The following is a 13,768-nucleotide window of genomic DNA, read 5'->3' on the forward strand; positions in this document are numbered from 1 at the left end:
TCATAGCCACCAATGAAAAGTCCTCATCAGGTCCAGTATGAGACTGTAGAGCCAAAGGGAAGGCAGCCATGTGGGAGGGAAATGTTGGGTGTTACATTGTTGTTGTGTTGTCAGAAGAAATACATTCCTGGTGGTAATTATTATCTCATTGTTGGGTTTAGGTTTTCGTATTGTACTATTTCCAGTAAAGATTGTCCAGGAGAGGACAGAGCAGAAGATGAGGAAGAGCCCTTCTCTTCAGTATATAACATAGAGTCTCCTGATCTTTCCTTTCTGATGAACCCGGAGAGTAACATTCAGACATTACAGTAAGTGAGATCTGTGATCCTGCAGTGATCGGGAAATGTGACGTCTTGTGATTGTTCCCGTCTCTCGGTGTTTCCTGATATCTCTGGGTGTCCTCCATCCTCACCGATGTAGAATCTTCCATCACCTTCCTCTTCTCATGTCTTCTCCTCTCTGAGGGAATCTTTCTCTGTGTGATCTCATCCATGGGATTTGGGGTTCTCCTTGAAGTAGACCTGTGAGCAGGCTTTGTACATATGGAATGAACATCCCTATCCATAACAAGCAGGAAATAGGATTTAATACAAACCCTCACTGACCTCTGTAGCTGCAGACATCAGAGATTAATTCATCCTCAGTTTCCACAGAATATCCAGTGACGTCCTTCTGATGGGTTTCAACAATCTGCTTCCCCTTCTCCTCTCACTCCTCAGTCAATCAGTTATAAAGAGAAATTACAGCTTGAGCTACTGAGCTCTGGAAATAACATGGTACGTACAATGAACCAGGAAGAATAGGTAGGTAAACATGTGGAAAAGAGAATTCAACTCCACCTGCTGGTGTGAAATGATAATGCAACTTATTTATATGCAACATTTCATATTTATGTAATGTTTTGTCCTGACCATAATAAAGACAGAAAACTCTATATATTCCTCTGAAGGAAAAGACATCAGACAGTTCTCACTTCTGTACAAAAGGCCGTCCCATCACCAATACAACTCATACTCCCGAAATATCATCTGTCATTGTCTCCCTTCTGCAGGATAGGAGTTATAAATCCTGGAAAGTTACCCATCCCCCATCACTAATAGAAATGATGAACACCCCTAACTCCCATCCCCTTTATGAGTCATGAATTGATGAGCAGCTCTCTGTCCATGTGATGAAATGGAACACACACTGAAATGAGAGATGACATGAAAATCATTCCCATCAAGAACAATCAAACATCAAATCCCAATTTACAGGTCATGTGAGGTGGAGATTCCCATCCCAGCGATGGCTGAGGCTGAGATCCACCACACCTCCGGCTCTAATAGTTTTCAGTGTGAATCTCCGCCTCTATCACATGGAATGACCCTTTCTATGCCACAAAAAGAAAAGGGGTTCCCTATCCCTCCTTGGACATGGAAGGGTCTGGAAACATTCGACAATTGTTTGAATCTCACCAACCTGGATGTGTAAAGGTCGGGAGGTCCATCCCACGTATTGTGGAGAACATGCCTTGGATTCTATAACCTACATTACATGGGTTGTAGGTCATATGTTGTCTGAAAATGCCCCACTTGGTTGCATCTGTAGCAGCAGTCCCCCAGCCTCCATGAAGATGGTAGCTAAGCAGGGCAGGAGACCAATGGATGTTGGGGACAGGCAGAGCAGGGGCCTTAGACTCTGGTTGCACAATCTGCATAGGTGGGGCCTAATTGTAGAATTGTTCCAGGAGGATTAGCTTGAGTGCATCTGCCATGGTAACTGCTTGGCACCCAGACATCCAACTCTCTGCTGCTCAGGTCATTTGGTGAGCCCACTCAGTGTATGGTTGTCCTTCCTTTCTGTGGAGGTTACGAAGCCTCAATTGGTGGCCCTCTGAAGTACTATCAAAGTTGGCTAACAGTCTTTCTTTTACCTGGTCAAAGTCCTGGCTGATCTCATCGGGGACATTATTGTACACCTCCGCTGCCCTTCATGTGAGCCGGATGACCAGAAGCGTGACCCAATCTGCTTCTTCAACATGTTGGAGCCTGCATTGCCGCTCCAACGTTTGAAGGTAAACATCCATCTCATCTTCCCCATCTTGGAATATTCAGAAGGCAGCATAGGGTAGCATTCTGCAGGCCTCTGGAGCTTCCCTATTGGGCATCGGTCCCATTTGAGTTCAGTCATATGAAGCTGGGTCACCTCCCGTAACACTTGACTGATCACTTCTTGCAAAGGGTTAGTACCATACAGGGACAGGTGCCACTTGACCCCACACTGGAACTCTGACAACTCTGAGGTATCTGATGGTGGGTTACTGGCCCGGTCACCCTTCATTAGTTCGGCGATGAGTCACTTTGGATTTATTGCTGGCAGCTTTTCCATAGGCTTCCAGGAGATCCTTCAAGGTTCTGCACTTGAGGCTGGTGTAGAGATGTTCCATATGCCATAGATGAAGAGGGTCCTGGTGGTAGTTTAGAACTGCTCCGTAGGGAGGAAGCAAATCCCACCGCATGCCACCAAATGTAACGGACCACCTGTCACCCCGATTGGGTGACTCAGTCAGAGAATCGCTTCCTCGCCACTGCAACACAGGATCAAGGTATTATAGCCGGGCATTGCACCCAACACTAGACTATCTCAGATGCCAAACAGGAACTACTTTATTGAAGAGTAATACAGTTTTTATACACTTCAGAAATAGGGCAGTGCCCCCACAGGAACAATAAAACAAGCCAGGAATATTCTTTAGGGCAGATACAAGAAAATAGTCCTTCAAAAGTGTCACAGAAAGGGAAATATGACAATAACAAGTAACAGGGTGAATGTGGGCAGAGAAGGTCCCTGCAGCCAGTGTCCACGACAGGAGTAATTCCTCATATTCATCTTAAAATAAAATATCCTGTGTCTGTATTTGTCTCTGCAGGTTGTATGGATGTGATCGGACTCCCTCCTGCTGTGATGATCTCCGCTCCATTCTCATCACTAACCCATCCCTCACCATCCTGGATCTATCATGTAACAAACTCCGGGACTCCGGAATAAAACGTCTGTGTGAGGAGCTCCGACGTCCTGGCTGTACTCTGCAGGAGGTGAGGTGAGTCCTTGTCTGCCATAAAAAGTCCCCAGACTTCCTCTATCCTGTCTCTGGGCAGTGAGTGCCCATCCCCCCCCCCCTTCTGCTCCTGGTGGGGGTTTGGTTCAGGTATGAAGATTGTGTCCTATGGACATGACCCCTCCGGAGTCCCTCCACAACCACACATGATACTATATAGAGCTGGGCAGTCGGCTTCATCTTCTTGTATGTTGTTTGTTATCTGCAATTACATTTTTGCAATGAGAAGTCATCATCATGGTCAGGTTCCAAAATAAAAATCCTGATTTATTTTCACATATGGCTAAAAATCAGCCCAGCAGAGAAGCTGACATGTTTCAGCCATTCAGGCCTTAGCCATAGCTGTCTGCGAGGTTCAACAACACCCCATTAGATGCCCCCCAAACTCACACAGCCATGGACGGGGTTACAATTGTCATGAATTAATGAGCAGATCTATGTCCATGCGATGAAATGGAACACACAATGATATGAACAGAATACGGGATTCTACAAATCATTACCATCAAGAACAATCAAACATCAAATCCCAACTTTCAGGTGGCAGATACCTTTTCCAGTCCCTGTGAGAGGCTGCGAAGGTGAAAAGCAGTTGTTTCCGTGTTCAGTGGAACCGCTCACATAGGTGTTGTCAGGGATCGCTGCGGCGCCTCCCTCAGCGCACGCGCACTAGCGGCGGCTCACGCCGGGACACAAGCACCAGGTCCCGGCGGACCGCAGCTGACAGGACGCAGCGCATGAGCAGTAGGAGCTGCGGGCGCGCCTCAGGCGGCCAATGACAGTGCAGGGCGCAATATTTAGAGATGCCCTGCACTGTCACAGATTGACGCAAGGTCTATCTGTGATCCTGAGTTCCTGTACCTGTAATATTGACCCTGATTGAGCCTGACTACGCTGCCTTCTCCTGTATTTGACCCGGATTGCCCTGACTACGCTGCCTTCTCCTGTGTTTGACCCGGATCATCCTGACTACGCTGCCTTCTCCTGTGTTTGACCCGGATCATCCTGACTACGCTGCCTTCTCCTGTGTTTGACCCGGATTGCCCTGACTACGCTGCCTTCTCCTGTGTTTGACCCGGATTGCCCTGACTACGCTGCCTTCTCCTGTGTTTGACCCGGATTGTCCTGACTACGCTGCCTTCTTCTGTGTTTGACCTGGATCATCCTGACTACGCTGCCTTCTCCTGTGTTTGACCCTGATTGCCCTGACTACGCTGCCTTCTTCTGTGTTTGACCCGGATTGTCCTGACTATGCTGCCTTCTCCTGTGTTTGACCCGGATTGCCCTGACTACGCTGCCTTCTCCTGTGTTTGACCCGGATTGTCCTGACTACGCTGCCTTCTCCTGTGTTTGACCCGGATTGCCCTGACTATGCTGCCTTCTCCTGTATTTGACCCTGATTGCCCTGACTACGCTGCCTTCTCCTGTGTTTGACCCGGATCATCCTGACTACGCTGCCTTCTCCTGTGTTTGACCCGGATTGCCCTGACTACGCTGCCTTCTCCTGTGTTTGACCCGGATCATCCTGACTACGCTGCCTTCTCCTGTATTTGACCCGGATTGCCCTGACTACGCTGCCTTCTCCTGTATTTGACCCGGATTGCCCTGACTACGCTGCCTTCTCCTGTGTTTGACCCGGATTGCCCTGACTATGCTGCCTTCTCCTGTATTTGACCCTGATTGCCCTGACTACGCTGCCTTCTCCTGTGTTTGACCCGGATCATCCTGACTACGCTGCCTTCTCCTGTATTTGACCCGGATTGCCCTGACTACGCTGCCTTCTCCTGTGTTTGACCCGGATTGCCCTGACTATGCTGCCTTCTCCTGTATTTGACCCTGATTGCCCTGACTACGCTGCCTTCTCCTGTGTTTGACCCGGATCATCCTGACTACGCTGCCTTCTCCTGTATTTGACCCGGATTGCCCTGACTACGCTGCCTTCTTCTGTGTTTGACCCGGATCATCCTGACTGTGCTGCCTTCTCCTGTGTTTGACCCGGATTGCCCTGACTACGCTGCCTTCTTCTGTGTTTGACCCGGATCATCCTGACTGTGCTGCCTTCTCCTGTGTTTGACCCGGATTGCCCTGACTACGCTGCCTTCTCCTGTGTTTGACCCGGATTGCCCTGACTATGCTGCCTTCTCCTGTATTTGACCCTGATTGCCCTGACTACGCTGCCTTCTCCTGTGTTTGACCCGGATCATCCTGACTACGCTGCCTTCTCCTGTATTTGACCCGGATTGCCCTGACTACGCTGCCTTCTTCTGTGTTTGACCCGGATCATCCTGACTGTGCTGCCTTCTCCTGTGTTTGACCCGGATTGCCCTGACTACGCTGCCTTCTCCTGTGTTTGACCCGGATTGCCCTGACTACGCTGCCTTCTCCTGTGTTTGACCCGGATTGCCCTGACTACGCTGCCTTCTCCTGTGTTTGACCCGGGTTGCCCTGACTACGCTGCCTTCTCCCCTCCTGACTCCCGGCTTGTTTGACCTATCTGAGGACTGACTTATCCTGCTGACCCTGCGTGTGACCTGACTACTCTCCGCCTGCCGATTCTGTACTTCGCCTACCCCACGGGACCACTGCTCATGACCCATCCTGCTAGTCCTCCTCACATCTGGCTCTCCCGGTACCTATACATCCCCGGAGGTTCCCTCTGCCACTGGTGGGCCTGCTCAGAGGTCGTGACCTGGTCCTGGTCTGTTACAAGTCCATCCCCACCATCAGGGGCCCTGGTGAAAGCACAGACCGGCACTTAGACTCCACGCTTTGGGTAGGTCTGTCAAGTGGGCAGGCGGAGTCACCACCTGGCGGATCATAACAGTACCTTGCGGCCATGACAGAGACAGGAAGAGGACCGGCGTCCCTAGAGGATATAAACCAGCACCTGGCAACCCTGACCCAGGCCGTCCAGAATTTTCACAGCCGCTGAACCCGTCTTGAGAACCGCATGGAGACATTAGTCACCCTGACTCTCCCCGCTCAGAGTCCTCCAACTGCGGAATCACCTGCTACCCCAGCATCCGGAGCAGTTACCGCACCCCTAGCTCCCGAACCCCGCGTTCCCCTGCCAGAATGATTCCGTGGAGACCGAAGCCGCTTCTTGATTCCGTGACTGAGTTCTTTCAGGCCATGGCTGTCCTATATGACGACCCCCAGCGGGCTGCTTCCGCAGAGGCTACCCTATACTCTCTGCGGCAAGGCCACCGGGCAGCCGAAGAATATGCGTCCGATTGTAGGCGTTGGATGGGAGATACCAGATGGAACAATGCGGCATTATGTCACCAGTTCCACATCGGGCTGTCTGAGTCGCTGAGAGATGAATTAGCACGAGTAGGCCTACCTGACTCTCTTGAGAAACTGATAGAGTTGGCCATCCAAATTGACCGCAGACTGAGGGAACGCCGGCTGGAAAGGAGCAGCCAGGGTCAAAGGGTGGCATGGATTCCGCCGAGAGAAGCAGCTCCAGCCCCAGGGAACCATACCCGAAGCACGGAACCAGGGGACACCTCGGAACCCATGCAACTGGGACTGGCCCATTCCACCTTATCGGTCGAGGAACGTCAGAGGAGACGATCACAGAACCTATGTCTGTACTGCGGGGAAGCTGGTCACCAGGTGCGCTCCTGTCCTGCAAAAATGAGTAAGTCCGCTTCCTGTTTTTTTTTCCTTTACCTACAGAAAGGGGTGATCAGTCTAGTTACCTGGCCATACCTGTGTCTTTACAGCTCCCCGGAAGAACCTTGTCGGTGACCGCAATCATTGATTCGGGAGCATGTAGTTGTTTCATCGATCTTACTTTTGCTCACCGGCAAAAGATCCCTCTCCAGACAAAAGAAAGGGGGTTTAACATCTTCTTGGCAGACGGGTCTAGCATAAAATCGGGAGTGGTGGATCAGGAGACGCCTCCTATTTTTACCACGGTGGCAGACCATCACCAAGAGTTCCTCCGTCTGGATGCCATCGCATCCCCCCTTTTTCCAATCATTCTGGGGCTCCTTTGGCTGCGGGCCCAAAACCCCCAGATTGATTGGGAAAAGGGAACAGTTCAATTTTGGTCACCTTACTGTCTGAGTCACTGCCACGTCACAGGGTCCGTGGCCCCCCGGTTTCTTCTGTGCATGGATGGTGATACAGATCTATCTCAGGTTATTCCTTCGGCCTACCACGACTTCCTAGACGTATTCAGTAAACGAGGAGCAGACATTCTTCCCCCGCACCGTTCATACGATTGCCCCATGGACCTCCTACCCGGGTCTGAAATCTCGTTCGGTCGTATTTTTCCTTTATCTGAACTAGAGTCAGGAGTACTGAGGGAGTATATTGATGAAAATCTTCGGAAGGGCCGGGTTGTTCTTTGTTGAAAAGAGAGACAAATCATTACGGCCCTGTATAGACTACCGTGATCTGAATAAGATCACGGTAAAAAATCGCTATCCATTACCTCTGGTTCCCGAGTTCCTCCAGAGATTGAGGTCAGCGATGATTTTTACTGAATTAGACCTGCGGGGGGCATATAACCTTGTTCGTATCAGGGAGGGGGATGAATGGAAAACGGCTTTCCATACAAGATTCGGTCATTTTGAGTATTTGGTGATGCCGTTTGGGCTCTGTAATGCACCGGCAACCTTCCAACATTTTATCAACGACGTCTTTTGTGATTTCCTCGATGTTTTCGTGGTTGTCTATTTGGATGACATCTTAATTTTCTCTCCCTCACTGGAGGTGCATTGAAATCACGTATTACGGGTGTTGGAACGTTTACGCCAACACGTGCTATACGCCAAGGCAGAAAAATGCTGTTTCGAACAGCGTAAAATCACGTTCTTGGGACTGGTTCTCTCTCCCGCGGGGGTCGCGATGGATCCTCAAAAGGTCATGGCGATCTTAGATTGGCCAATACCCACCGATAAGAGGGGGGTACAGCGTTTCATCGGGTTCTCGAACTTTTATAGAAAGTTTGTCAGGAACTTCTCCGGTCTGGTGTCCCCAATCACGCAACTGACTAAACAAGGAATCCGCTTTAAGTGGACTCCCGAAGCTCAGACTGCGTTCGAAACGCTCAAGAAATTGTTCACCTCTGCTCCCATTCTCTGCCATCCGGATTCTTCTCTCCCATACGTTTTGGAAGTAGACGCCTCCGAAAACACGGTAGGAGTGGTCCTGTCCCAAAGGAATGGTACCAAGGAGCTACTGCATCCAGTAGCGTTCTTCTCCAGGAATCTGACACCGGCGGAGTGAAATTATGATATTGGAGATGGGGAACTCCTGGCTATTAAGTCTGCTCTAGAAGAGTGGAGGTATCTACTGGAAGGAGCCACACACCCAATCCTAATATTCACAGATCATAAAAACCTTGAATATTTAAGAACGCCAAAATGATTGAGACCTCGCCAGGCGAGATGGGCTCTTTTCTTTTCTCGGTTTGTCTTTCACATAACGTACCGACCTGGCTCTAAGAATACGAAACCAGACGCTCTGTCCCGCATGTTTGAGGACCCCGACGATGCAGTGTTACCTGACACAATTTTACCTTCCGGGAGCTTCCTCGTTCTTCAGATGGAACTTCGCTCCAGACTTATCGACGCTTCCGTAGGACTGCCAGTCCCACCTGGGTCGCCCCTCCAGAACCGCGAGGGTCTGCTTTGGAAGGAAGATCGGATTGTGGTACCAGAAGGAGTCCAAACTTTGGTCCTGGGGCACTGCCACGACCATCCAATTACGGGCCACTTTGGCATTATGAAAACTCAGGAACTACTGCAGCGCCCGTTCTGGTGGCCAAACATGATCAAGGACTGCGAGCGCTACGTCCAGACCTGTCCCACCTGCTAAAGGAACAAGCCCTCCAGAAGCAGGGCCTGTGGATTGTTGCGTCCGTTGCCAATACCCAAACGGGCCTGGCAAGTGATAGCCATGGATTTTGTAGTCGAACTCCCACCATCTCAAGGCTACACTGCAATAATGGTGATCGTAGATCGCTTTTCGAAGATGGCCCATTTTGTGCCCCTGGAAAGGAGACCATCGGCGCCGGAGACTGCACAGATTTTCATTAAAGAAGTAGTGAGGCTACATGGGGTTCCCGAAGATATAGTGTCAGATCGGGGAGTCCAGTTCACATCAAGGTTCTGGAAAGCCTTATGTGAAGCATTAAGAATCAAGCTGTCTCTTTCATCCGCTTACCATCCCCAGACCAACCGGCAAACGGAAAGGACCAACCAAACGTTAGGACGTGTAGCATCTCAGGTACTGTTCTACCTTCAGGACGACTGGCTAACACTGTTGCCTTCCGCGGAATTTGCCTACAATAACTCGAACCACTCAGCTACGGGACAATCCCCGTTCTTTACCAATTATGGATTTCATCCTACATTTCTCCCTGATCTGATGCCCGAAAATCCAGTACCTGCATCTCAAGATGTCTTGAATTTCTTTTCTGTCAATAACAAGACGATTCAGGAGGCCATCGCAAAAGCCCAAGAAGACAGTAAAAAGGCGTTCGACAGGAAAAGAAGAGGAGAGTTGTTGCTCCAACCGGGGGATCAGGTTTGGCTGGCTACGACCAACTTGAAGATGCTGTGTCCTTCAAGGAAGCTAGGACCAAAGTACATTGGCCCGTTCCCAATTAAACGGGTAATCAACGAGGTGGCCTACGAACTCGAGCTTCTGGAAGCCTTCAAGATACACCCTGTGTTCCATGTGTCACTCCTGAAACCATCCAGACCGGATTCCTTCCCGGATCGTGAATCCAGACCTCCCGAAGCAGTCACCATAGGTGAACAGGAAGAGTATGAAGTGGAAACTATTCTCAGTTGCCGAAAGAGGGGGGCCAGACGCAGTTCCTGATAAAATGGAAGGGTTATGGCCCTGAGGAGAACTCATGGGAACCCATCCAGAATGTTCACGCCCCCAGGCTCATCCGGGAATTCTTTCATAGCCACCCACGGTGGAGAGATCAGTGGGGCTCCCGGAGGGTGCCCATAGGGGGGGGCAATGTCAGGGATCGCTGCGGCGCCACCCTCAGCGCACGTGCACTAGCGGCGGCTCACGCCAGGACACAAGCACCAGGTCCCAGCGGGCCGCAGCTGACAGGACGCTGCACATGTGCAGTAGGAGCCACGGGCGCGCCTCGGCCGGTCAATGACAGCCCGGGGGCGCGTCCTGGGCGGCCAATGACAGTGCAGGGCGCAATATTTAAAGATGCCCTGCACTGTCACAGATTGCCGCAAGGTCTATCTGTGATCCTGAGTTCCTGTACCTGTAATATTGACCCTGATTGCCCTGACTATGCTGCCTTCTCCTGTGTTTGACCCGGATTGTCTTGACTACGCTGCCTTCTCCTGTGTTTGACCCGGATTGTCCTGACTACGCTGCCTTCTCCTGTGTTTGACCCAGATTGTCCTGACTACGCTGCCTTCTCCCCTCCTGACTCCCGGCTTGTTTGACCTATCTGCGGACTGACTTATCCTGCTGACCCTGCGTGTGACCTGACTACTCTCCGCCTGCCGATTCTGTACCTCGCCTACCCCACGGGACCACTGCTCATGACCCATCCTGCTAGTCCTCCTCACATCTGGCTCTCCCGGTACCTATACATCCCCGGAGGTTCCCTCTGCCACTGGTGGGCCTGCTCAGAGGTCGTGACCTGGTCCTGGTCTGTTACAAGTCCATCCCCACCATCAGGGGCCCTGGTGAAAGCACAGACCGGGACTTAGACTCCACGCTTTGGGTAGGTCTGTCAAGTGGGCAGCCGGAGGCACCACCTGGCGGATCATAACAGGTGTCCTTTTATCATGCAGCGGTAAATGACCGCTGCTCAGTTCTCCGGCATTCTCAGAGAACACAGTTCTCCTGTGAATGTCTTTTTATGAAGCCGTGTAGATCAGTTCTCTGAATGAAGGAAGAACGATCTACAAACGCTGGAAAATGGCTGTTTTTAATATAATCTCGTGAGATTACAGTCAGAGATCAGTCAAACACCATTTACTAAGTAGCGGCAAATTATCGCTGCATCGTTTGCGGTTCCTCTGATTCTCCAGCTCTGAGCTGAAGAATCTAGAGGGAGAACACAGATCACCAGTGAAGGGCAGACATCAGAGAGATGACATCTCTGACATCACTCCTTCATACACTGGCTATCTATGTGCTGAGATGATCAGCAGAGAACATGTTCTCCAACGATCATCTCTGTTTACTAAACCACTAATGATCGGAGATCAGCAACAATCCTCCAGATCTCCGCTGATCTATGGTTCATAAAAGGACACCATAGTCGGTTGGTCTGGGGGTGATATGGAGAGCTCTGCAGGGGCTTTATCCCAAAGTCATAACTGCTGAGGTAGCTCAGCAGTGAACTGGGTCCCCTGGTTGAGATGATTTCCCGAGGGAAACCCATCTTGGTAAACATCCTAAGCAAGGCATCAGCCACAATCTCCATGTGGATATTTGACAGGAGAAGGCCTCTATGTACCGGGTGACATAATCCACCAAGGTAGGGATATACAGTTATGTTCCAAATACTAGCCGTCAGACATCGCTAACCGGATCAATCGCTGTTTTTGGTGGAAATGATATTTCTACATGGCAAATAATTTCCTAGCAGGTGTAGTAGAGTCATAGAAATCCAACAGACCCAACAGTCATGACATGCATGCTGCTGATTCTGTGTAATTGAATCACTCATTGAAAGGGGCGTGTTCACAATAATAGCCGTGTGGAGTTCTATTAGTGAGGTCATTCATTCTTTGATAAACAGGTGGCAATTATTGCCCTTATTTAAGGAAGGAAGGCAGCAAATGTTGGACATGCTGGTTACAGTGCATTTCTCTCTGAAATTCTGAGGAAAATGGGTCGTTCCAGACATTGTTCAGAAGAACAGCGTACCGCGATTAAAAAGTTGATTGGAGAGGGGAAAACATATAAAGAAGTGCAGAAAATGATCGGCTGCTCAGCTAAAATGATGGCAAATGCTTTAAAATGGCGACCAAAACCTGAAAGATGTGGAAGAAAGCGAAAAACTACCATTGGAATGGATAGAAGAATAGCCAAAATGGGGCGGACTCAGCCAACAATCAGCTCCAGGAAGATGAAAGAAGGTGTGACGTTCCCTGTGAGGACTCAGCCAACAATCAGCTCCAGGAAGATGAAAGAAGGTGTGACGTTCCCTGTGAGGACTGTTACAATTAGAAGACGCCGATGTGAAGCCAAGCTATCTGCAAGAAGTCCCCGCAAAGTCCCACTGTTGGAAAAAGACGTGTGCTGAAGAGGTTACAATCTGCCAAAGAGCACATTGACCGGCCTAAAGAGAAATGGCGCAACATTTTGTGGACTGATGGAAGTAAGATTGTTCTTTTTGGGTCTAGTGTGCGGAGACAGTTTGTCAGACGACCCCCAAACACTGAATTCAAGCCACAGTACACAGTGAAGACAGTGAAGCATGGTGGTGCAAGCATCATGATATGGGGATGTTTCTCATACTACGGTGTTGGGCCTATTTATCGCATACCAGGGATCATGGATCAGTTTGAATCCATCAGAATACTTGAAGAGGTCATGCTGCCTTATGCTGAAGAGGAAATGCCCTTGAAATGGGTGTTCCAACAAGACAACGACCCCAAACACACCAGTAAACGTGCAACATCTTGGTTCCAGACCAACAAGATGGACGTTATGGAGTGGCCAGCCCAATCCCCGGATCTTCATCCAATAGAAAACTTGTGGGGTGACATCAAAAATGCAGTTTCTGAGGCCAAACCAAGAAATAGAGAAGAACTGTGGAATGTGGTCCAATCATCCTGGGCTGGAATACCTGATCACAGGGGCCAGAAGTTGGGGGACTCCATGCAACACAGATGTACAGCAGTTCTCAGAAACAGTGCGACTACAACCAAATATTCATGAAGTCATTCAAAGGAAAGCAAAATCTTCAAACATTTCTCAGTTTATATAGTGAATGTTGGAGTTTGTAAAGAAGAATACAAACACGGCCATTTTTTTGAACCGTCTAATATTCACTTTTCTTCCATTTTTTTAGAGGAACAACACAAATTTGATGTATTTTTCTTCATGTTGTGATTTGGAATAGAATGTGTCGTGTTCCCAATGCATTTGTGCGGATGGAAAGAAAAGGATTAGAAGGATTTGCAGCTTTACTCACTTTTTTCAACACACTGCTATTATTCTGAACACAACTGTATCTCTTCCCAGAGGGACTAGTTCGGGGCTATGGTCCTACCAGGTCCACAGCAACTCGGCTAAAGGGTTAATAAATTATAGGTGTAGGGGACCTTTCAGTGGGCCCCCATGCTTACCTACTCACTGCCATGTGTCACAGGTCCAGCAATACTGTTGGACATCCCCCATAATCCCTGGCCAAAAGAAGGACTGAGTCAGATGGTGAAGGGTCTTAGTCCTCACCAGGTGTCCAGCTAAGGCAGTGTTTCTCAACTCCAGTCCTCATGGACCCCCAACAGGTCATGTTTTCAGGATTTCCCTCAGATGAAACAGCTGTGATAATTACTAAGGCAGTGAAACTGATCAAATCATCTGTGCAAAATAATGGAAATCCTGAAAACATGACCTGTTGGGGGTCCATGAGGACTGGAGTTGAGAAACACTGAGCTAAGGGAATGTCATGCTTGATGCACAGCAGGTCATGCTGATATTTCAGGT

The 13,768-nt window shown here is 49.6% G+C and overlaps 1 protein-coding gene across 1 annotated transcript in view; it reads left to right on the plus strand.

Annotated features, from left to right (window-relative positions):
* Window positions 1–13,768, plus strand: part of LOC149436408 (NACHT, LRR and PYD domains-containing protein 3-like) — an 83,003-nt gene that overhangs the window by 36,279 nt on the left and 32,956 nt on the right. The window contains exons 7-8 of the mRNA XM_089661647.1: window positions 162–308; window positions 2,912–3,082. Coding sequence (XP_089517773.1) covers window positions 162–308; window positions 2,912–3,082 — 318 coding nt within the window. The remainder of the gene's footprint in view (window positions 1–161; window positions 309–2,911; window positions 3,083–13,768) is intronic.

Source organism: Staurois parvus, unplaced genomic scaffold (assembly GCF_062004578.1).
Source record: "Staurois parvus isolate SC_StPar_1 unplaced genomic scaffold, SC_StPar_1.0 ptg001358l, whole genome shotgun sequence".
Taxonomy (NCBI): Eukaryota; Metazoa; Chordata; class Amphibia; order Anura; family Ranidae; genus Staurois; species Staurois parvus.